General features: G+C 37.1%; 1 protein-coding gene across 1 annotated transcript; it reads right to left on the reverse strand.

The window, feature by feature from the left end:
• Window positions 1-1,371: 1,371 nt before the first annotated feature.
• LOC115919538 lies at window positions 1,372-22,506 on the reverse strand. The gene is made up of 3 exons (XM_030973617.1): window positions 22,178-22,506; window positions 19,307-19,711; window positions 1,372-2,032 (listed from the first exon to the last, which is right to left on the reverse strand). The coding sequence occupies exons 1-3, from the start codon at window positions 22,310-22,312 to the stop codon at window positions 1,676-1,678; spliced, it is 897 nt and encodes a 298-aa protein (XP_030829477.1). The 5' UTR covers window positions 22,313-22,506; the 3' UTR covers window positions 1,372-1,675.
• Between the last annotated feature and the right edge of the window lie 3,352 nt (window positions 22,507-25,858).

Raw genomic sequence — 25,858 nt, forward strand, 5'->3', positions numbered from 1 at the left:
TCCTTACACTTTGCAGTACTGCTTTCAACTACATTTTGAAAGGTGAACAGCACAGGATGAGAAAGTACTTCCGACTCTGCCTCATTTTAGAAGAAACACTGAAAACAAGTCCATCATTTGTATTACTAAATGACTCAACAGAGATTTGATGGTCAGACAATCAAACTCATGGTTGTTTGCTTCATACATATTCATGCCTTATCCTAGGGGCTTCCAGATCCTTAAACAAGGCCACAAATGAATATGCAGCATTTAGTGTTACTGTTATTCTGTTAACTAGCTAGGCCAGTGCAAAATGCATGGTTTTCATATATATCAGTTACACATATATGTAGACACAAACGTGGCATAGAGTCATTGTGTATGGAAGTAGAACTGGGAATGAAATGTAATTCAGCATGTGGTGAGCACAAATAACTAGCTACCGGTAAATGTGGCAAGTGACATTTTATACTTGTCCTTTCAGATAGACTTTCAAATATATCATGAATGTTCTTCAAAGGTTATTAGAGTTCATGAAGCCACAGGAAGCAATCACAAACCTCTCTCTCTTTTCTTTTCACATGGGTACACCAATAGCAATATATATATCAAAGAGATAACTTAATATAACTCTGAATTCCGGCTATATTTCCATAAATATGAGGGAAGAGTTTAAGAGTATCAATTCGGTTTGTCTCTTGTCAGAAAAAAATTTGTATACAAAATCTAAGAACAATATTGCCATTTTAGGCAAGATCTAGGCAAGTTTTTTCGTAGGCAAGTTCTTCAGCCTAATTCAGTCCCCTGTATTTGCTTAGCAACCAACCAACATCTATGCACTTTAGCAATTTTCATGCCCTTCTTCTCTTTACGTTAAAGAAACATATTTTTGTAGGGCTGCAAAATCTTTTTGATATCCCTTACGTTACAATGATAACATTGTGCATTTCCATTCAGTTTGATCAAATACAAGATAACTGCGGAACCCAGCGGTGCAGTTTCACCGTCCATCCCAAATGGAAATAATCGCGGCTCCAAATGACTTTAGGGATGAAGTGACTTTCACTCTGTTTTTCCTGAAAGGCAAGAATTAATGCACAACAAATCCTTGATACATCAGCGGACCTGCAAAGTCAGCTTCTCTGCAGGATGCTTTCTCCTTCTCCACATCACCTTTTATCTTATTTCATCTAGGGCACGATAGACGAGCTCCAGACTCGAGCCTTCGGGGAAACCATTTTGTATGCTATGCATTATTAATGAATGCATGCAGAATATTATAAAGGAAGCTTGCTTTGCCTGTAAACAAGAACCAAGTGTAAGTTGATGTAGTGTACATAATCTCAATGACAGTGTTTTGAATACATGCAGTATGCTATGTAACTCCCTCTAAAATTGAAAAAGTGTAAACAAATTGAATTGACATTTTATAATAGTGTTCAGAACTCATTGACATACAAAAACACTCACTGGTTTTCTGTTTTTTTGTCGACATTTACAATGTACAACAAATTCTTAATGCTTTCATTGCCCACTGAATAATGATGATTATCAAGGGCAGATTTTTCTATTGCAAAATTGAATGCAATCTTATTATTCTTCATAAAAATACAATGTCTATATTTTTGTTTAAATACTAGAAAAATGCTAAATGACCCACTCTGTACGAGAACAAGGGCACGTACAGCCAGCACTATGACGGCGGTGTGTGCTCTATACCAAACGCACATACAAAGATGTTCATGAATACGATGCAGAACACAAGCGCTGTCGCAAAGTTGTTGATCCAGTCCAACTTGCGTTGTTTGTAGACATCGTTGAGGTTGTCGCGGCCCAGTAGGAGCAGGAAGACGATGACGATGATGAGGAGCACGATGGAGAGGATGACCAGGGCAGTCACAAAGCCATGGAATTGATTCTCTTTGCCCGCTGTGATAATGGTCTTGAGTTGAGCAGCGTTGGCCGCCAGTAGGGCCACCACCAGGAAGCCCTCGGCTATAGTCTTCTTGGTGGCATACAGGTTGAAGTCTATCGGAGGTGGTGGAGGGTTCTGTGCATGGAGAATAAAAGAGAAATTTGTACAATGATAAGTTAACTTGAATATTACGAAATGAGCTTCAGTTTGGGGAAAAACAGCTTATATCGATGAAGGGCAAACATTGTAGGATAGAAAAAGTGAGAGGAATTCATAAAATGTTAACAGACAGGAGGATGCACAAAAATTACAAGAACTTTAAAATACCTTTAAAAAAAGAACAATGTCACAATACTGTAATTCCTTGAATTAAGACCATCTGGTAAAATACATACAGATCAATAAATATCTGAAGGCAACCCTTGAGTCACATTCCAAAACAAAGAACAAAATTATTCTTTAGACCTCTATAGATTCAAAGCAAACCGATACACATACAGCAAACTGATTTACATATATATACATGTCTATGCTAACTCCCGTTCACTGTTATGAATAACTTTCAACATCTGGTACCTTAAAAAAACAAGATAGAAAGGGAAAAAAGATATCTGGTGCACAATACGTAACCTTACATTGTCCATATGGACAATGCACTTCACAAGTTCACAATGCTACCAAATTTCATATTTCACACGGTTGACGAAACACATGCAGACATCTGCAACCAGACACCATTTTTCTTGTTTGCTTAAATTCTCTCTCTCTCTCAACCGATCTCTCACAGCTCTCCACTTACAGGAGCATCAAATTAATGAAAAAAATCATACCATCGGCTCTATAAAATCACAGAGATGTTAATGATTCAGATGATTTTATTACCAATTTCTGTTCTCTTTTAAGTTACTGTATCAACGTTCAAACAGAGATCATTTAGCTAAAGTCTATTTGTGTATATGAAAGTCAGAATGTATCATGTCCGAAATAGTGTTAAAAGAATTATTCAAATTATAGTTTTTAAACTTCTATATTGAAATGTTCACCTTCTAAAGCAATAATTAATTATTTTGCATTAAAAAAGCCAGGTAATTAATCCTGTGAGTTTTATTGTCCACTTGTAAAAAAACACAATTTTGTAAAACTGTGCCTCTAACCATCATAATTGACTGAATTCACATCAAAATAGGATTCTATTCTATTCTACCTTTAAGCAGCTAGGCAGTGGTTTCTCCTCTGAGATTAGGGTCAATGGGTTTATCGATCAGGAGAGGGGGCTGGTGTGAAAAGATGAGAGTCTTGGGCCACCAACAGAACCCAAGATGAGGCATGCTTAATGAATTCTGGTGTCTCAAGCCAGATCAAGTTACCTCCAGTATAACGGAGAGCAAATTACTGATTCTTATGCACCGCACACCACCTCATTTCCTCTGATTTATACCTCACAATGGGAGCTCGATACGGCTCTTTAAATGTTAACCGAGTGAAGTATGAAGCCTTAAGTACCCAATGCACTTTGAGAGTGAGATATGAGGTTTATATTACATCTAATGCTTGTCAAATTCTTGCATCAATGTGCAAAATGATATGAAACCGTCTTTCTTGAATCTACCTCTCAATTCTGCTTTAAAAAAAATTGAACGATATTGAACTATTACTTATATTCTGTAAGCAATTCCTCAAAATTGTCATTTCCTCCTCTCTATGTCTCTCTCTCTCTCTCTCTCTCTCTCTCTCTCTCTCTATGTATATATATACTCCTTCTGTCCCCTATCCTTATCTTTCTTTTCTATTAGTTTCTCTTTCTCCCTATTTCTCTTTCTCTTACTTTCTCTCTTAATCCTTTGTACAGGTCTTAATCATAAATAGTCCACAACTAGTATCACTTAAAGTGTAATAAAATTACACCATATCATAATTACTAACGATCATACACATTTAAGACACAAAATCCATCAATGAGTCTGCTACCTCCATATTTGCGAGCTGCATCTCGAGTTCTTCCATACTAACAGTCGGCCTTGTCTCAAATGGAGGGTATCTCCTTGGGGGGCGTCCCCCACAGCACAAGGAACCTATCCTCATGGTGGTATAGGTATGTCTCTTGGTGATAGGAGGTGAAGAGCTTCGACTGCGGGCCCGGTATGTCGCCGGGTTAGCCATGTTTCCATAGCAGTCCCACACCACACTATAATCAACTCTCAAAGCTTGGATGAATGAAGCACTTAACAATGTTCGATCCAAGGAAGCGCTCTTCAAGGAGGCGTCTCAACTCAATTAGTAGCTTTTAATTATTCCAAGCGAAGATACACGATCCGAAAGTGCATTAGAGATGCCTCAACAAGGACAAAACAGTGACGAGCTACTCAATACTGAGTGCACTGAGATACAGTCCCAACATATCTTCCATAATTCACAAATATGCATCCCTTGGCTGCGATCGAGGCAAACAGCCGGCCATAGTAGTAAAACCAGGAGCAAAACATCACCGCATGGTAGAAATCCTCTGCAGAGAAGAGTAGCGTAAATGGGTAATCGAAGGTAGATGGGAGATGGAGAAGAGGGGGAAGCGTGTGTGCGCAGTGAGTGTCACTCTCTGGTTTAATGTGTGGCAGATGAATGAATGAATGAATGGAGATGTTTGTGTGTATGCGTAGTGCATTGATATGGACAGGTACTCGATGGAGAGAGCGTCGGTTAGTTACGTGTGTTGTTGCATAGTGAGCTGGTTAAACACAGGTGGAATTTTTTTCCCTCTCCCAAGGCTACTACTACTGCTACTCCTAGGGGTCGTAATTAGTCTACAGAAGCAGGCTTCAACAGAATTTCTCGGTGGAATCTCATATTTACTCTTGTGACATAAGGTAAATGTAAACATTTCCTAAATTCTTGCATATTTTCCACGGGCCTAAAGTGCCTCAAATTACTATAAAATTACATTTATAGCAGCATCTGAAATTGTGGGAAAGGGGGCAGGACAAATGTTCTTGAACTTTCTAATTCTTTAAAATAGACCATTTTTCAATATATATTTTGAAATGTTACAATGCAATTCAATACAATCATTAACATAATTAGAGGCCTAAAACAGTTATTCCTACACTTCATATAATTGTCATAGCATACAAAATACTGTTCTCATTCAATTATAAATTATTGCTTGCTAAAGAAGTCTACATTTTTGTAAGGAATTTACTGTATGTCCTTTACCACTGATGACATATATAGCTCAACTAAGATCTAAGGGCAAGTACGTGACCCTTTCGCCATGGAATATTCCATCAAGAAATTTAATTGTGGGGGATTAAACCTTTGTTCTTGGTATCCTTGTAAACAAAATTAGTGCTGAGTATGTCAGCCTACATTCATATTGCCCTTTAGGATTGCAAGGAGAAAGACAAACCCAATAAAACAATAAAATACAACTTCAGATATATAACACACAGAAAGACACAAAGAAAAGAAAAGGAATGAGAAATAGAGGAAAGAAGTAGAAAGAAAGGGGAAAAAGAGAAAGAAAAGAGAAAGAAAAGAGAGGAGAAGAGAACTATTAATGGGTCACAGGGGATCAAGTAAATGTGTATGAAGGATGAAAATATATTTATGAAGACCATAAGACAAAAAGTGAGTCACAGTATAACACAACAGACGCTTTGGTTCAATAATCATCTTTGTAGTTTGTACCCAGTTCCAGATGGTATTGTTGATCAAAAATCCTAAATTTAGCTCTTTTCTCTGAATTCTCAAGGAGGTGAAAAGATCACGTAGCAAGCCAAGAATTATTGGGAAGGACAGACACACAGACCCATGAAATTGCTCCACGTCCAAGACTCCACAGTCCAGTCATACACTTGCTGAAATTGCCTCGAGGGTGAAGTATGGAATATTGGTTTACAACAAAAATTGGCACTTCTTGATGGGGACTCTTGATAAAGAACACATGTGGCCAAGAAATTGGATTTTTGGAAAAGCCTTTGTTGTAAGTGTAACATTTTGATCAGTGGCGCATTCACTCAGAACTCTCAATGCAAGACACAGTTAAATGCTACAAAATTAGAATAAAGAAATATTGAACAAAGGAGAGAATAACATTTTTCTTTGGATTTGGGGTACAAATTATTACCAACTTTTAATGTAGCCATCTAAGAATAATTCTTATTGTGAGTAAGAATTGTTAATTTTCCAATCCTTCAGGCCCAAATTTACGGTATTCACCCAGGTATTTCTAACCCAAATCATGGTTGAAACCACTGGTTTAAAACGGACAAGCCAAAACAGGGAAATTTAACAATACAGAATGTGTCATGTCTTCCCTTACAAATCGAAAACATATATATGGATATTTGGGGTTATAATTATTTTATGTCAATTTTTGTCTCCCATAGAAAATGGTTATTGTTGTGACCATTGTTTAAGTTGAAACGGTGCTCATGAAATCAGGCCATAATGTTTATTTAAATGATTTAAGAAGCAATAATCAACATCAGGGCTTACATTAACCCCCAAATTTTGTTTAGTCGAAGCTGGATGCTTAAATATCTGTTACATAAATTTATCTTTTAATTTATTTGTTTGATAAAACAACATGATTTGTAATTATACATTTCCATCATATCTAAATTAAAGAAAATTATTTAGATCATAAAGTGTTTATAAAAACCATCTCCATCTCCCCAACCACAAAAGACATTAAATATTGTAAGATGATTCTGAGGATGATCTCACTATGAATATGACTGACAAAGAGAGCGGACAAAATATACAGTTCCTCAGGTAGACGATGGAACATCCCTTCACTGCTATTATGTAAAAAGGTGAATATGCATGTGACACCTGTTCTACACATTTTTACATAATAGCAGTGAAGGGATGTTCCTTTGTCTACCTGAGGAACTGTATATTTTGTCCGCTCTCTTTGTCAGACATGTTCATAGTGTCTTCCATTACTCCTTCAATGCTCAATTGATTGCACATTCACAGACAGGGTTAGTTTTATAAGATCAAGACTATAATTGCACATTGTTATATTTGTTCTTTAAAAATTACGCTAACCCCATAACCTTTAAAGCAGATGCTACTTCACCGCCTAATTATGTCATGCAATGCTTCCATGATGCTTTCCTGAAGACACTAATTTTAGTTTTCTTGATCAAGATATAAATAGGTCAGCATTGCTTCAGGACTGAGCTCCTTGGAAACACCCACATTTTCTGAGAGGATGGGAGGACATTTTTTAATTTGATGCCGCAGAATGACATTTATTAAATCAAACAAGAGAGGGCAGTGTTGACAAAGACAACAGGTGGCGATAGGAGGATGACGAGTGACCTTTAGAAGATGGCGCATTAATCGTATGCCGAGAGTTTCCAACGTGTGATTTCCGTGTAGCTTCACAGTAAGCTATCAATCATTGACACAATCTTCATGAATAATGTACGAAATGCACAACATGCATAACTTGGAGGCACATTGCATCTGTAATGTTGTAGTTGGACATCTCTATAGATGGGTTGTGTACTGAAGATTACTTAAAATTCCCCATTCTCAAATTCAATGTAACAGATATATTATACCATTTCCAGATATACCATATGCTACATGTACATACTTTTTTTAAAACACAATCTCATGATAAAAAGAGATTTTGACAACCAGTATTTTTTTGTATTGGAGGAATGCTGGAAATGCAGAAATGGAAATCTACACTTTGAGGAGTCACAACACACACTGGAATCCACTCACAAAAGAGTTATTCAAATACATTTTTGGAGTGAATTCCACTATATTTTGGAGTGGATTCACTGCCAAAGGATGTTATCCCTAAAATGTAACTACCCAAAAATGTGGATTTACACTCCTCTGCATCAAAAGAGTAGTCAAACTATTATGACATCAACGTAATGACAAAATTACACATGGAATATTCCCTGTACCAAACGTGATCTCATCTTTTGACAATCCATTACCCGGTACTCTAATTTGAGCTAATATGTTTTAGGACTTTTGTGCTTTCAGTCATGCTAACTTTGTTAAAGCTGAAATGCTGAATCCCCCTTTAAATCCTAGCATGCGACTTCCTAAGAAATACATTCATCAAATATAGTCATTCAAAAATCTTAATTCACAATTTCAAAATGGTCTCTACTTTCTCTCCTGACTCCAAAACTAAAAAAGGGGCAATGCCATGGTAACATGACATTGGTGTGGCACTATTTTTTTTCTCCTGCTATACAGGGTCTTTACCATTTTCACCAAAAAAAATCCTCATCATTTAAAGTTGATGTTTATTGATTTTAAAAACTAACTTAATTTCATTATTGCAAAGTTGAAACGTTGATTCGACAAGGTTATCAAAATTCAATGCTTGGAAACATTCGAAATAATGATTATTATAAATTATAAAACGCTTAAATACAGCCCCGTCATAGCACCTGAAGAGCTCCCCGAACGCTGCTGAGATGCGTGAGATCACAGTATGGACATGACTTGCACAAGCAGACGATGTCCCATGACATCTCACACATTTTCAGTGCCTGTGTTTTCATCTTTTCTTGAGTTCTTTCTCTTACTCCACTACCGTCAGGCTAAATGTATAATCTATTGCCTCACTCTTAACCCCGCACATGGTTTTATTTTGATGACAAATGCAGCGATACAAAAATAAAGGAATTTGTCGCTTGTAAACAAATAAGACGCCATTGAATATTCAGCTGGACACACCGCGGTATGTTCGGCGTTTCAAGAGGGAACAAATGCCGTCCTCAACATCGTTCCGGGGGTTTTCAATTCGAAAGTCTGGTTTCTTTGACTGTTAATTAACCCCTATCCTGTGTATTTACAAGCAAAAGATTTTAGTTATCGGAATCGGGTCATATCCCCTTTTGAATGGTTTGACATGCCATCACATTTATATACACTAAACTCATTATAATTTGACAAATAAAAGCTTTGCAATTATGTTCATTCTCTATGGGATGTCGTCTGCTTGGGCAGTATTGGTCCATATAGTGACGTCATTAAAACATCTTTATTTTTCCGGCGAATCTCTCGTATATCCCAGCTGCTATGCCGGTGGTTGTATTTGTATTTTTATAAATCACCCGATATGTAGTTGACCTAAAACTTGTACGATGGCCATCTGTTAGCTTACCAGTTTCTAGTCATACATTAGTTGACATATTTGTGATTTTCTTTGAAGTTCAACTTTAAGGTTCAAAGTTCATGATAATAAGCTTATTTTTACACTTCATTTAAAGTAAAGTATACAAAAACAAATACACCCTGATAAAATATTCTAGACTCTTCCGACGCTTCTTCATAAAGTGGCATTAGGCACAAAATCACAAATATTATGTAGTTGTTGAATCTTTCTTATTTTCACAGCATCACTAATAAATCATTGCTGAAAATTAAACTTCTTGACATTTTATGACATTCCTCAACAATGCTACAAATTCCATCACATTTAATTTTCATCTTATTAAAATCACTTTGAATAAGAAGCATTTACTGCAATAAACTTATTAATAATTTAGCATTTATTTACAAAGTGGATTGCATTGTGAGCCTACATGTAAATACCATTATTGATGTCTTGTTATTTATTCTTACATGCCTATAAAGAACCATAGGTTTTTGTCTAAAAGATACATCAATTACCACACAAACAAGATGTCGGGATGAAGTGAAACAGAAGAAGCGCGTACTATCTTATATCACACAGCTGCACTCGCTTGTTCAGCTGCCAGAGGCGATCAGAAATCTAATGTTGAGATAACACTCCCCTACCTCTCCTCTTTCAATTGTCCATGCACATACAGGCTGAACGGACAAGAAACTGTGACTGAGACCGTGTCGATGGCTATGGTAATGTATTCCTCTTCTCCTTATCACTTAACATCGTGACTCTAATTAGAATCACAAATGAACGACCCGCTCTTCTCATGAATGTTCAGAACAAGAAAAGGGATTTCCAAGACTACTTACCGCTTCGTGAAGTCGAGTGGATTCGTCTCGATGCAAGGCATAATTAGCAAGCATGATCAGCGAGGAAACAGGGAGCCAGAGTCAGATACATGTGTACATGGGATCGACAACAAGCAATAAATGTGGCTTCTCACTCCCGATATGACATAAAATGCTTTCAGTCCGTCATATGTCTGCTATGGTTATAGGAATTTACCTCCTTGAGAAGCGATAATCGAGAAACAGATCATGGATTCACACTTAAAAATGAGCTAGCCCGCCAGTTGATCTATCATTCATGCAGTCTTAAATGAAGTTGGATGGGTTTCACAATACTTGCTCCCCTTACACTAAAGTGGAAAGCGTTAAAGCAAATCCCTTGCACGACAGCTTTTGCTAAATTGGCAACCGGAAGAGTAATAGTGACAGGATGGAAGATGAAGGTAGTAGCACTATCTAATTCTATAAGAGTGTGAAGGTAGCAACCAGTCTTCCATAGATTAAAACAACACTGTTTCCATCACAGCAAACTCATATCAAATCTTTAGAGGAAAGGGTTTGTATGCAAATTGGCAACAGCAAAGAAAAAAGAGCCAAGAGAATATGAACAGAGTTGTGCGAGGGAAGAGTCGTAAAAAAAAAGGAAGCGCTGGCTTTTATGTTTATCCTGGGGTAATGCGCTAGCGCAGAAATGATGATTACAAACATCCCTTTCTGGAGTCATCTCCTAACTGACTTTGCGCTGAAAATGGAGCAGTTGGCATAAAAAGTTATGAGGTGTAGTTGGAAAGGTTAGCCTCATTTCAAATGCACCCTGACATTAAAGGAGTACACTGCCCTCAAAGCAGCTAGAAATCTGCTTAAGATGTGAACTTAGAGCAGGCATTATATTTAATCAAGTCAATCACACCGACAGCCTAAGGGGACACAGACTTTTTTTATCACTTCATTTTTGTTGGTTGTTTTTGTTTCTAGAAGAGTAGTGTGAACAAGACAAGTGTAATTGACAATGAATGACAACCATTATGTAGTGTTAATGAGCTACAAATATATAAGATGTCTTTGTCAAAAAATGATACTGACTGTGGATTGGTAAACAGATTTTCTTCATGTCATTTAAAAAAAATCTACTGACATACATATAATTTAAATCAAACTCCCTTGCATACTTATTATTCAATCTAATTAAAGGGAAAGTGGTGCTTTAACGCACAAAAATAGGATTTTACTGCAAAATCAAGATACCTGGTATATATTGTTAACATGAAAGGCATATTGCTTGAGCAAGAAAATGGTTTATCTAGATAACTCATATTTAAAGACAGAAGTAGCACTTCCCAATTTTTGTATTCCATTTTTGTTTCAATAGTACATTACTCAACAACATTTACGATGACTAAACAACATATCATGTCTATTTGGTGAATGCACAAATAATGCCTAAAATCATAATATCTTCATGCACATCACCTGTCATCTGCAGAAGAAGATAAGGCTTTTAATTTCTAATTAAAGATAACTTTTGATAAAAGCAGGATGAGTGCTATGACTGATTTACATGAAGCATTCTATTATTATTTTGAAAAAGGGGGATTTTTTTCATGAGCCACACTATACTGTTTATTTGCCAGCCCAAGATCAGGCAAAGGGTTTCATCATTCCATTTCATATATCCAAGAGAGTCTAATGCCTCCATTTCCCCATCTCTAGAGTCAAAATAGCATGCTTGATATAGGATCTCAATGGTGGCATAAATAGCCAAATTTCCCAACAGAATCGGGGCATTTAATTCACAAAAGGAAAGTCATTCAGCTTTATTGGACTCGCATGTGAACTGCACTCAATATCACCTGGTAGTCTAGAAAGCAAGTCTCTTATATCATGCAAGTTCATTTATTCATGCATCATATTGATAAAAATATTTTATTGCAAGGAATAAAGAATGGTGCTTAAGATCAGAAATTCATTTGCATTCTCTCTAATCATGTTGCACTACTTAGTATTACCATTTCTCAAAATAATTTTGTTTATTAAATAGTTGATGATCTTTCAATCTATTCTCAACAAGAAATTCCTTATCTAACACCATTCTGTTCAACCAGGTACAATAAACCAATAGCTAATAAAGTGATTGTTAGATGTATTATTTAAAGCATCACTTGTTCATCTTTTAAACTCACGACAAGAATGGAGAGCAATCTTAGAAGACTAGTCATTGAATAGGAGCACATATCCTGTGGCAAGCAGAAGAAATATAAAGGTCTTTTGGCAATTAATCTACTCGGAGAAAAGATGAGATAGGGGGACGTAATAGAAGAGATGGAGGAAGGGAGATGGAGGAAGGGAGTGGGGTGAGGTGGGGTGAGATGGAGGGAGGAAGGGGGAGAGACAGAGACAAGGACAGATAGAGGGGGGGGGGGGAAGAGAGGGGAGGGAGAGAGAAAGACATACAGAAAGAGACAGAAAGAGATGAACAGACATGCATTATATTCACACATAGGAGTAAGATAAAGTTGGGCTAACAAAAAATATAGATTAAAAGAAAACAATGGATGAAAACAGAAGTTTAATGACTGGGTTAGAAGACCTAAAACCATTTCTGCATAGCAAGAATATATTTTTACTCAACAATGAAAGTTTAGTAAAAATGGAATCTATTTATCAAAACCAAGCAGAAAGACATAGTGAAAGAAGGAGAAGGAGGAGGAGAAGAAGGACAAGGAGGAGGAGAAGGACAAGGAGAAGGAGGAGGAGGAGGAGGAGGAGAAGGGAGGAGAAGGGAGGAGAAGGGAGGAAGAAATGGAGAGAAAGTGAGGGACATATAGAAAGAGAGAGAGAGAGAGAGGGGGGAGGGAGAAGAATAAAGCAGGATACAATCCTTAAGATTGAATGAATGTCTCCAGGTCAGATCTGGTGCGGTTTGTTTGCTCATGCTGGCCTGTGGGGGTATTATATGAGGGGGAGTCAAATCGTGTTACATCTGATACGGAGAAGTACATTGTCCTCTCATTAGAATGCAGGGCAAAGGAGGGCAGTACCACGAACGAGCTCCATACCACACAGCTAAAGATACACCATGTACAGATAGATAGCATCCACTATAATAGGGGAGAGCCGACTCTCATTCTCCATCTACACATGCCTGTCTTACACAGAACAGGAAGAATGCTTGGTGTGAAGTTACCACCAATTCTATTCAAGGTTTTGTGTACTTAGATATTATTGCAAACCTATTCATGCATTTCCGTTCTACCTATTAACACAGATGCCATCTCACAGTCGATTTGATGGACATTTCATTTATTTTTCTGGAATGAGGACAAGAAGAAAATGTCATTTAAGATGTGGGCTTTTCAGAAAAAAAGGAGAGTATCCTAAATGAAGTTTGCTTTACAGTCAATGACAAAGGCCATTAACCAATTCCATCCATCATAAAAAAAACACTTGTGTTTGAACAAGAATTTCAAGGATGTCGAAGCATCTGTTGCAGTATTTTCGTGACTGTCATTTATGATGGACATTCAACTGCATATTTCCCATAGGATTTTTGTTTTAAAGTAATGTTTTACATAAGTCAGGAAATAAGAAAACCTGGTTTTGAGACTGAATTTAGATTTAGATAGTCTTCAAAAATATGATATCAGCTCCAGTCATTTCTTTCAAGTATATTAATAAAGCAGCACAATATTAAAGCCTTTGTCTATATTTACACATGTACATTCCTCTCTCCCTTTCTCTCTCTCTCTCTCTCTCTCTCTCTCTCTCTCTCTCTCTCTCTCTCTACATGTACCACTTTCTTTTCATCAGCTTTACTTCCAAATTATTTGTATTCAATCTATTATTATATATCTCTCTCCAATTACAGCTGATTCAATCTCCTTCATCAGCATAATTCATTCTACTCTTCCCTATAGACATGTAGGAAACCTGTTTTGATCTTATTGAAAATCAAGTAAATACGTCTATGATTTACATCATTTTTTTTCTTTTACAGTCATAGGAAGAATTTCAAAAAGTCCCATTGCAATCTATAAAAAAGCATTTAAATTTAGCATTTTCTTTCTAAGATGGCAAAGACGGGGTGGGGGTAATGTTACATGAAGTAGAGTAGAGTGAGTGTCATCACCTCCTGCTAAGTTATCACCTGCCAGGCATCTTTTGTCCCCTCCCTGCCTGAGCTCTAGGTACCCTCATCACCCAAGGTGGTGTGAGTAATTGGCTGCTTTTATGAATGGAAGACCCAGTGTCTGCCAGCGCATCTGATTAAACAAGATGGTCTGCCTTATCAGACCCTTTATTGATTCAAAAGGAAAAGCAACTCGTTAGGTGTATTTGTTCCTTCAATGGAAATATCATGTATCCAGTATACATAATCTTAGAATTGCCAATGTCATTTTGGGGAGCATTGTATTTACTAGAGAGCAGATTAGAAATATACATGTATTTTGAGGGGCTTATACAGAGAAAACAATTATAATATACTGTGTGTCCTGAAATATCTCATTGTGATGTTAGCCATCAGTACCTTTAAAATATCATCTCAACTTCATTCCAGACTGCAATCATGTAGTAAATCCAAACTCTTCTAGAAAGAAGTTACCCAGATAAAGAGCGTCATTATCAATATCATTACTATCATTATTATATAAATCCAGCATCTTATAGAAATAAGTTACCCAGATGAAGAGGATTGATAGTATTATTATTATTATTACTATCATCATAATTACTATTTTACTGTTATGATTATAAAATCTATCCAAAAGATATGGTGAGATACTAATGGCATCTAAATTGTCAAATTAACTGAAATTGAAAATCCTGGCTTGGCTTGTAATCCCGTAATCATTACCCCTAAGCCTGTAAGAATGGAGATCATATTGCTCTGATCAACCAAGCATAAATGATGATGAATTTATAACTCTTTATGCTTCATTGAGCATCCACAGTAGAGCTGCATGTCTATTTTCTCGGATGACTATAGGTCTTCGGCCAGGTAATCAATAACCTCATTAATTTCATTGCCATAGCAACATGGTCCCTCTTCCTTGTAAAAGCCTTCAGTAAGAGCGGAGTGTACACACTAGAATCCACTTATCCAAGTACAATTTAAGCCTATGGGAGACTGTGCACGCGCTGCAGGTCACGTGACAAAATATTATGCTCATTATGCGGTGTGTAGTGCAATTATGTTGGATTGCGAGTGACCAGAAATGCCCACAGGCAACATACATTGTTTTTGCCTTATATGCCGGCTTTACTAGCTTGCCGCCAACTGAATTTATCAGATTGATAGTTTTTAGAGAGAGGAAAATAGGAGAGGATGGAGAAGACATGGAAGGAAGAAAATATAAAAGAAACCCAGTAGGTCTGTCGTATTCATGGAAAACATCTTATCTTCCTGTATGAGTTGGTCAGTCCATCTCTATATCTCTGTGTAAGTAAATTTTGCATTCCATCTCCATCTAAATTAAAGGAAAATCAAAATTAATTGATTTTATATTATTTTATATACCTTTAAGTTTTTACTCTCATTTCACTAGCTTCTTTGTTTCATTCAGAGCCGATATCTCTAGTATCATGGATTTTCCCTTCTTCTAAACTCTTCCATCATCACTGAAACCATAGTCTCTCTTTGTTTTTCCCCCCCCCCTCTCTCTCTCTCTCTATCCCTCTCTCACACCCTTTCTCTCAGTCTTTCCTCCCTCCCTCTCTTTCCCTCTCCTCTCTCCACGCCTCTCTTTCTCTCTTCTCTCTCCCTCCCTCTCTTTCTCTCTCCATCCTCTCTCTGTGTCTCATTCTCTTGTTTCCACAAGCATAGCTTAGAGCTAGAAACCAGTAATATTAGCTCGGTGGCTCAGTAGATACCGCCTAGGTGCCCTCCCTCTCTCCTTACATCTAGGAATAGATTGTTCATGTAGGTTACATAAATATACAGCCATATGAAATCACATTTGGTGTTTGCCGACGAGGTACAGAGTAGTCGATCAAGTAGCTTGTTTGCTGACATACTTTGTTTCATGGCCTGTACGATTGTCAATGCCTAGATTCAATTGAAGCTCTGTACCTGTGATTTGGGATATACAAATTTGATTGAGGTAGAGTTTTGTGTGGGGAACAAAGTGACAAAGGATTTGGAATTCTTAGATATTCAGAATTCAGATGTGCAAATTTATATCTTGAATGTCAAGAGATGGAATGAGGCCCAAACTTATCTTTGTGGTATCACAATGATCACAATCAAAATATCAGAGTAATAATATTTCATATTTCTATTTCAAAGCAAATTTGCATATATGTGTAATATAAATTTTCAAATACTCTTAGTCTCATTAATTTCAAATGACAGAAAGCTCACATCACTTCCCTCTATTCTCTCTCTCTCTCTCTCTCTCTCTCTCTCTCTCTCTTTCACCCCCCCCCCCCCCCCCCCCCCCCCTCTCAAGTCAATTAAAGCTTTGAGGTCCTGGCCAACATACCATTTTGCAGATAACAAATTCACTTTAAGCAATTATTCAAAGATATGTGGTGGTCAACAGTCGGCATGACAGTAAATTTGATTCACAGAAACAATCTTCAATTAAGGTTTTTCATGAGTCACCCTAATGCACACAACCATGTAACAGGCATTCGTCAGGAAAAAACTAATCTATCAAATGTTGGCAAATTTGAAGTGTACAGTCAGACTGGAGCTGGAGAAGAAAAAAATTATCTTGATTTCCAGGACTCCAGCAGTAAGGCCCGGCTATGACTTATGAGCCGCAACCAACTTTGTGGATTTAATCATGGAACCAGGCAATCTTCCGCATGGTACAGCAATTATTCACCATGTTTCTTCGCTTATGAAGATGAGCGAGCTAATAAATGCAATACTATATACGGTTCAGCTTACACTGTTTCTGTACAGTGGGACTACATATAGGTTTACATCTCCGGTAGATGGCATTACACCACAAGGGTCTTCTTCAACAAGCTGTTGTTTCAATTACCAGTATCCAGGGTGTTCATGCGATGGATTCAATGAAATATTCATCTTTTTGTCTTCCATTTTTGACAGCATACTGATGAGGGTATACAGAGATGAGAGCTGTACATCAAGAAGCAGAGGAGCAGGTGGAGAGCAATCTTCTTCCCAGACCACAAGGGATGGATTAAAGTTCCATCAAAGACCTTACTTGGATCATTTTAGGCATGGCGTACATAATAACGAAAACCAAAAATACACTGAGTGTAGGTCGGGTGCACACTGCAAACCCGTTTTTAAGATGTGATCTAGACATGTATGCTTCATTAATAAAGCTGAGGAAAAGGGAAGAGCGCTGTTGGATGGTTTCTACTTGTTCTTAGAACTAGTCTTCTTGACATGTGTACACCCAAATCCACCTTCCCCACCTCCCCCATGAAAATTTCAACAAAACAACATACACCTTATGGATATTTTCAACCCCCCCCCCTCCCAAATTTTTTTCAGAATAACATGAAACATCTCAAATGTACTGCTGCTAACAGCATCTTTCTTTCTGAACACTGATCTTTATGAAACAACTTCAAACCTACATGTATACGTATGTTGCTAAAAACAGTAGTTTTACATCTACAGTAGATTGCAAATAATCATCATCAGAACAAAATAATTACCAGTACAAAGTAATCGGTGATCACTGCAGGGGGTACTTAATCAATTTTGAATTACTGCAAAAGTGCAGTCACAAAGAGGTTCTCTGAGATGTGCACATTTTTTCATTTTTCTTAATTTCACGTTATTCACTTCGAGAATTGGCTACATTCCAATTTGAACTGGATTTGAGGATTAAGTCAACATAATCTTGATAAACCAATATACACTTCACTGAAAATTGGATTTTCCTGTCATCAATAAATGCTGGGGTTTGGGTAAGATAATTATAGAATAAATATTTCAAATTTGCTCAGTGAATATAGGGATAATCATAATTGTCTCTTTTTAGGTATTAGCAAGGAATCTTCATTTTATACTTGCTATAGATAGTATCAAAACTATAAAAAGTGCCTAAACTGGGCATTTTTTCTTGATCCAAGGTGTATGCCCTAGTTGTTTTATTTTTCTCTATCATCTTTCTTTTCTTTTCTTTTTTTTTTTTGGGGGGGGGGGGGGAGGTCTATGTTATGAAAGTAGGAAATGGCTTTATGCTACACATTAACCTCCATAGAATGTGCTCTGACGGAAAATTCTCTGTTTCAAATTCCTGTTATGTAGAATACAACAAACAATCTATATCTGTAATTAACATGCAATATAAATGACTGCTCTCCAGCTACACATACAATACAGATGATTGCGGCATTCAAGCTCGTAATTAAAATGAAGACACAGGGCATCATCAGAGCTACAATCACATTAATTAGATTGAGAATTGCATCCGCTGTTAATTACAGCACACACCAACTGTGTCAGAATTCAATTTATATGGTGTAAACCCGATTAAAACTGTTTACATCTCATGGTCTATTCACCTTTCCGACCAGTCATTAACCTACAGGCTCTGAAACAAAATGGCTGTATACCCCCTCTCCCTTCTCCCCCTCACTATCCGAGCAGTCTAAGTTGATTGTCTCCGCTTCAGTGGATTATCTAAAGATGCCTACCGGTCAGCCCCTGCATATATGGGATTAGGCTTTCTCTACCCCAGCCGACCGACCGGGCCAGTGGTAGTTAATATTCATATCTAATGAAAATGAGTCATACATGTGCCGACTCCAGGAGTGCATAGGCTGGTTTGCTGATCATAAATAATGGGAAGAATTTATTGAGGCATGGAAGGCTTATGGGAGGGGGATGAGTGGATTGGTAGTATCACTTGTATGATTGCTATGGTATTTGATTGTAGAAAGGATCAGTGCTGAGAGAAATTCTGTGCCAAGTGAGCAAAGCCACTTGTTATAATATGTACAAGCTTGTACTTAACATGTATTGGTACACTAAAATGTTTATTTACAATAAAAGCTAAGCGATAAAATGGCTCTTTTTCTCTGTCTCTCTCTGTCTCTCTGTCTCTCTCATTCTTTTCACATATTTTGTCGACTAAATGAATATTTGTAAAAAGAAAAGAAAACAAATCATATAACCGTCAATTATATTAAATATGAAAAGGAAATATTTTGTATTATATTTCATCAATAAAAAAAAACAAAAACAGCTAATAAGTCATCTGTAAAGCTTGCTATCCATCAACTATACAAATAATATTTACATAAAGCAAAATGGGGAGTAAATGAGTTAACAACTGTACAAGCATAACCTGTGTTAACCTGGTACCTCAGATCCATGATTACTTTCCTCTCTGTTCAAGGTTAAACATTAAGTTTACATTTACAGGGCCGTAAAGTGTGAAATATCAAAATACTTCTACATTTCAGAGCTCTCTTAATTTTACTTCTTTTCAGTGATTCTTGCCCAAATCAACTCACCTGAGGAACTGGGGTGGCTGGAACACTCATTGCTGTCTCTACATCATACTCATTCTCTACAATATTGAGATGCCTTCTGACACTGCCTGGCTGCACAATCATGGACAGGGAGCGCCTGTGTACTCTTCCCTTCTGAGAAGCCAAGGTGCCTTTAGCCGATGAGCTACCAGCACGACTGCCTGCTCGACTAGAGGTGGTAGAGCGCTTTGCCTCCAACAAGGGGCTTTCCTCGTCTGAGAGTGGGGAGCCTGGGTGGGGGTAGGGATGTGCCTGAGGCCGGCCTAGTTGAACATGATGGGTGGACACATTGTCCTTGTTACTCAGGGTACTGTGTTTGCTGGATCCTTCTCCACCGAAGCTGGAAGACTGGAGGAGCTCACCGTTTTCCTCGTCAGCTGGCGAACTCTGAAAATATATATGATGAGAGATCTTGAAGATTAGGTATACATCCAGAGGCAGGTTATTGGATTAATCATTAATTACAACAGGCATTTCCCAATCACAAGAAAGTCATCATTTATTCAACAGTCAGGTGGATTCTTAAGAAAAGAGCATGCATCGAATGGATCATCAGATTTGGATAACAAAGCATTACTAATGCATCAGTGATTAGCTGAACAGATTTTGCAATTTGCCACACTGAAAAAAGCAGGACTGATGAATGCAGTACTTTCGTCATTTCCCCTCTCGAGATTCATAAGAGATCTTCAGTATCATCAAAGCATAAATTCAAAATCTACTACTCTATCTTTCTGTTCATTGCTCCCCCTTGACTTTCTCTCTGTCTCTCCCTCCCCTCTCTATTTATATTTCACATTTTTTCCATCTCATATCTCCATCCTTCATCCCCTCTCTGTATTCCACTATTTCTGGCCTCTTGCCAATTCACTCACACAAAGATAGAGTGAATCAAAGTTGGAAAGTTGTGTATAACAAAATGTGCTCACTGTGTTTGATACACCACATTCTTTATGTGGTCATTTTAATGCACTGTGTTCATACTGTGCTTTATACACAGTACTTTGTCAATGGTGAAGGTGAGTCACACTGTATCACAGTGTGGACACATCATGTTTACACTGTGGCACAAAAAATGAACATGGTGTTCATACTTTATTTTATACACCGTATCCTCTTTGGTATTATTTTCAAACTGTGAATTACACAATAATCACAGTGTGTTCATGGTCATTTTTTGCACTGTGTTTATACTGTGTTTTGTACACATTACCTTGTCAATGGTGATGGTGAGTCACACTGTATCACAGTGTGGACACATCATGTTTACACTGTGGTACAAAAAGTGAACATGATGTGTTCATACTTTATTATATACACTGTATCCTCTCTTTGGTCTTAGATTTATTTTCGAACTGTGAAATACACAGTAACCACAGTGTGTTCATAAGTGTGTTCGTAAGTGTCTATGGACATTACACAGTGTGGAGAGTGTACTGGTATTGGAACTGTGTTACAAACCTTGTATTCTCTATATGGTCATAATTTGTCACTAATGTGAAAGACTGGCACAGTGGGTATGTACATAAACTATATTCTCTCTATGGCAATAGTTTGTGGTAGTGTGAACAATGTGTCTATACTCCTGAACACACCCTATTCTCTATATGGTCATACAATGTAGACGTCACATTGTGCCAAACTGTGCAAACATCGTGTGTTCACACTGTTTTATATAATACACCCTTTTTTTTTCTCTACAGTCATGCTTTAATCATCACTCTATGTTGCAGTGTGAACATAATCTTTCATATCTTGATATGACAACAAAAGTGCTCAAAACGTATTGCGTGATGATAAAAACTATACTGTTATTCTCTCCAACCACACTGTTTCACAAAGTCACATTATAAAAACTGTGTGAACACACTTTAAAAAAAAAAAGGCAATACTACATGTACCTAGATGTCAAACCCTTTCTGTGAATATGGCCATACTAAATGATTCTGTGTTCATTCTTTCTTGCATTGTTTCTTTCTATCTATCCATCTTCACAATCCACTTTCACCTGTTTTCCCCCTCCCTCTATCAATCTGTTCCTAATTCCATATCACCCCCACCCCTCTCCATACCTGCCACTCTCTCTTTCTCTCTGTCTCCCCTCCCTCCCTCTCTCTTGCTCATTCAATTCTACTTTCCATTTTACTTCTTTTTAGTCCCCCCCCCCGATATTTTATGTTCTGATCTCCTCCATCACACCAGTTATTACAATAAGACACATATAGGGCCTATCTGTATATTACATTGATATCTATAATTTTGTATCTTTATCTTTCTTTATTCTTCCCAATGAATCCAAAATATACAATACTTCAATTGTTGCAATTAATACATGATTTCCCCTTTTCCATGATACTGTTTGAACATGTATTCAACACAAAATATCCCGATTCCCGACACCTCTCAGACTTTAGTTCAATACCAACACTGGACCCTATATATATATATATATATATACAGGTGTGCATATATAGATCTAGGCCTACATCTGCCCGCCCCCCTACACCTACACCACCACCCCACATACCACCAACTCATTTTGATTGCTGAATATCATCCAATCTGCTTTCTTATTTATTTTATGTGGGGGCTTATCAACAAGAATAGTTATTTATCATGGGAATATCTTTTAGAAGATTATGGTCCACAATTTTAGGCATCTTCTGTGTAAAGTAACTTGAGAATGAGATGCTGACCTGGTCTATCCAATTATTAACATCAGCATTTTCAGCATATTACTAAGAATAATCTAAATCCATACCCACTGAGACCCTCCCATCATGGAATACTATAAATTAGATATAAGCACCCAAATAAAATGAATAAATCAACATGAATAATGAGCGTTCTTACCAACATCGCTGGTGGCGAATCGCCTGAGCCATCCACCAACGACCCGCTTCCGTGCGGGGAGCTTGCGGGGCGAATCTCTTCCGTCATGCGTCGTGAAGTACAGAGTGCGAGGGAAACACTTTGGCTAGCTAACATTAGATCAGCTCCTTTAAATGTGTCTTTTCTCGGTGATTCAACTGTAAAGGTGAATACTTGGTCTGCAGGGATGGTCTATGAAATCCTCAGATGTGCTCTAGCAAATAAAATCTTGGTGATGAGAATAGATGATGTCACGCACCGCTGACTGCCTGGATGCACAGGTTGATGAGTGGATGAACGATAACGTGAAAGATATCGATATCAAATGTTTTTGTGTACACAGAGTGGATACAAATATACACACAGACACAGGTGAATACATATTTTGTCGTCTGCCTTCATCTATGATTTTGACAGGTGAGGAAAAATGAAGCGAAAACGAATGCAAACTGAAGTAGAAATTTGACAACAGTGAGAAATAAGAAAGAACAGGGGAAAGGGCGAAAAGAGAGGGACTTTCTGGTTTGAATAATTGATAGTGTGAGCCTACAGAATTAGACTGTATACAGTCTGTCTTTATTGATTGCAGTTTGCCATTTTATTAGGGTTGGGTCTTTTGTCCGGATAGAAAAACCTAGATTTTTAGGTTTTTTAAAAGATCTCAAGATGTATAAAGAAATATTTAAAAAACTGTAGGTTTAGATACAATGTCATAAATGAATTAGGCCTATTTAGTAATCGCAAACAGGTATTAGCACCATTATCTATTTCTTGAAAAGGCAAGCTAAGATTCCAATATGAAATTTCAAGAGGCTGTGTTTATACTTTCGAATGTGTAAGCCAAATCCTTATCATCAATTTTGAAATTTAGGGATCCAATTTAAGTTTGACTGAGTATTCCCCAATAATTTTATGTGTCCGTTCCATATCCAGTTGCGCGCTCTGTCTCTCCGTCTCTCTCTCTCTCTCTCTCTCTCTCTCTCTCTCTCTCTCTTTCTTTCTTTCACTTACTCCCTTAAAAATATCCCCCAAATTAAATGCAAATGAAAAAATACGAGAAAAAAGAATTGATTAACTAACAAAAAAAACCAAAACCCATGTTGAGTATACCAGGATCTTATAACTATATCTTAAATTCACTACCTTGAGCACCATTTTGCCTCATCTTTACAATGTCACCAAGTCCCTTTAATATATCTCTAGGGCGTGAACTATCAAAAAAATAAAATTAAAACATTCAGTGAAATTCTAAATAGATCACCTCCTAGAAACACATTTCATCAATAAACATGCAAGGTTTGAACAGAACCACTCTTGAGTTATCCTATTTGGAATTTGGACGATCAATCAAAAAACTGATTCCTAGAAAAACAAAGAGAAACATGAGCTCACATTTCCCAAGTTATAAAAATACAATATAAGCAATAAATGTTTTTTCAAAGTTAAATTGAATTGTTTTATTATGAAGTTCTCTCATACTTTCAACAATTGATATTTTCATTAAAATGTTTGTATTTGTACAATGAACAACAAAAGTAATTAACTTAATTGACATAAAAAATAAATAAATTGTCTTAGATTCTTTGTTCAAGGTCACACATGAAAAGTTTGCTCTAATTAACAAAACCGTTAATTTTATGGCTTTCTCTTAATTTGTTCATGCTGATTTTGGAAATGGAATATGGAAAAAATACGTATGTTGTTTCAGAATATGACAAAATCTTAAAATTGTTATAATTATATAGGTCGAATTTTCATCATTTTTGGCCAAAACTCTCCCTAACATACCATCATATGTTATTCTCTCGAGTTTTTTTTTTCTCGGTTTAAAATCTCCTTAATTGTAAATACTTGATACATGTCGCACAAGAATAAAATGAATCAAATCATTTTAAATTTGAGTGCATGCCAGTCATGAATGAGCTGTTCCAGAAATGTGTGCATAGACTCCTCCCAAAACAGAGCCATGACCCGAACCCTAAAGACCGCCATCTGCGGTGAATACATTACAAGATAAATTATTCATGCTATCTCTTTTTCTCTTTGTGCATGTATGTATGCTGTATGTCTCACTTTTCTCGTCGACCCCCCCCCCCCCCCCCCCCCCATTCTCTCCCTCTCTCTCTCTCTCTCTCTCTCTCTCTCTCTCTCTCTCTCTCTCTCTCTCTCTCTCTCTCTCTCCCTCTCTCTCTGTCTTCCTCTCTCTCTCTCTCTCTATCTCTCTCTCTTTCTCTCTCTCTCTCTACATCTCTATTTCATTTTCTACCCAACTCGTTTTCTCCACACTTTGTCCTCCTCCTTCTCTTTGTAGGACAAACACTTTGAAGTCATGAAACATATTGATGTCATAGTTTTCATTATAATAACCGGCGTTTTTGTAATGCCAAAAAAAGCCTTTGAAAAGCCAAATGGAGAATTTCATCATGAGGGTATTCTTTGTTGATTAATTACGATGTACCTATATATGCGTTTAATAATCCTGACTGACTGACTCAGCAAAGTTTAAAGTAGCACTCCTTCCGAAATAAGTCCACCCTCTGCCACCTCGACCTCCAGTTTAAATTCCACTAGGAATCTTTTGGAGGAACAACAACCAAGTACCAAGTACCATTTGAAGGCCTTTGATGCTATTTTAACTGTTTATCATTATTATTAATAAGCATGATATCTATGGTTTTATCCAACAAATGTATATAAAGAAAGATGTCCAGCTTTTAGCCCTAGCCTACACTTGATGGGAAAAGATTGGCACAAATCAATCACGTGCAGCCTATAATCTAGATGCTAAACAGGCGTTGATGAGTATTACCGTAGAAGTAGAATCCAAAATCAATCTAATCTGGGTAGGTCTATTTCGGACCCCTCACTCCACCTGAGAAAGGTATCACTTCTGATTGGTTAAAAAGTTTGATTTACCGCTCGTCATGAATAGTAGGCATTTCCTGATTGGTTAGTTAAGGGATATTTTCTTTATTTCAATTTTTAAAATGATAAATAAGCAATGCTTTTTTGTTCAGTTTCATCCCCTTTCGTATTAAAAAAAAACAAATTTATCATTAAATTTTAATGTAAAAGTGGAACGAAATGTTTTTTTCCTGGTAACCAAACATTAACTTTCGAAAGAAAGCAGGTTCATGCTCCACGGTTGGTCAGTTATGAAACTCTGATGACGTCATTACATTGACATTGACAACATGATGACAGTATCATCACAAGGCACTGGCCTCTGCGCATTACGCTTACCACAGGGCGTGGCAGGGCGTGGTTAGGGGGTTTAACGCCATTACTGGCCACTAAACTGGAAGCATAATGATGCGCTTCATCTATGCGCTGCGCGTTGCAAGTATTTACGCCCTAGCTAATGCCCTGGTAACAAAAATGTAAACAAATCACATTCTCTTGCACTTTTGCGATCTCGAGAACTTTCTGCCACATTTTTGACAGTTTTTGCCTATTTTTTCACTCTTTCAAAAGACCTTATTTCCATCCGCCACGTAAGTACCTAATTCTTACACATTTATGATTATTTAGAGAACATTTGAAGAAAAATGGAACAATATTCTATATTTTATCGAAGCAAAAAGAACTTTTCGTTGACTTTTGTTGTTGTTGTTCACATCCATTCCCGTATCATAAACACGCATGTTATCGATGATCTTGATC

Source organism: Strongylocentrotus purpuratus, unplaced genomic scaffold (assembly GCF_000002235.5).
Source record: "Strongylocentrotus purpuratus isolate Spur 01 unplaced genomic scaffold, Spur_5.0 spur5_scaffold_6, whole genome shotgun sequence".
In the NCBI taxonomy this organism is placed as follows: domain Eukaryota; kingdom Metazoa; phylum Echinodermata; class Echinoidea; order Camarodonta; family Strongylocentrotidae; genus Strongylocentrotus; species Strongylocentrotus purpuratus.

Bases quoted from the DNA above. Each gene is read 5' to 3' on its own strand.
- LOC115919538 (XM_030973617.1), bottom strand. From the start codon at position 22,312: ATGTTAGCTAGCCAAAGTGTTTCCCTCGCACTCTGTACTTCACGACGC. The intron at 19,712-22,177 runs GTAAGAACGCTC...ATATATTTTCAG, and splicing joins ATTCGCCACCAGCGATGTTG to AGTTCGCCAGCTGACGAGGA. The intron at 2,033-19,306 runs GTGAGTTGATTT...CTCCATGCACAG, and splicing joins CAGCCACCCCAGTTCCTCAG to AACCCTCCACCACCTCCGAT.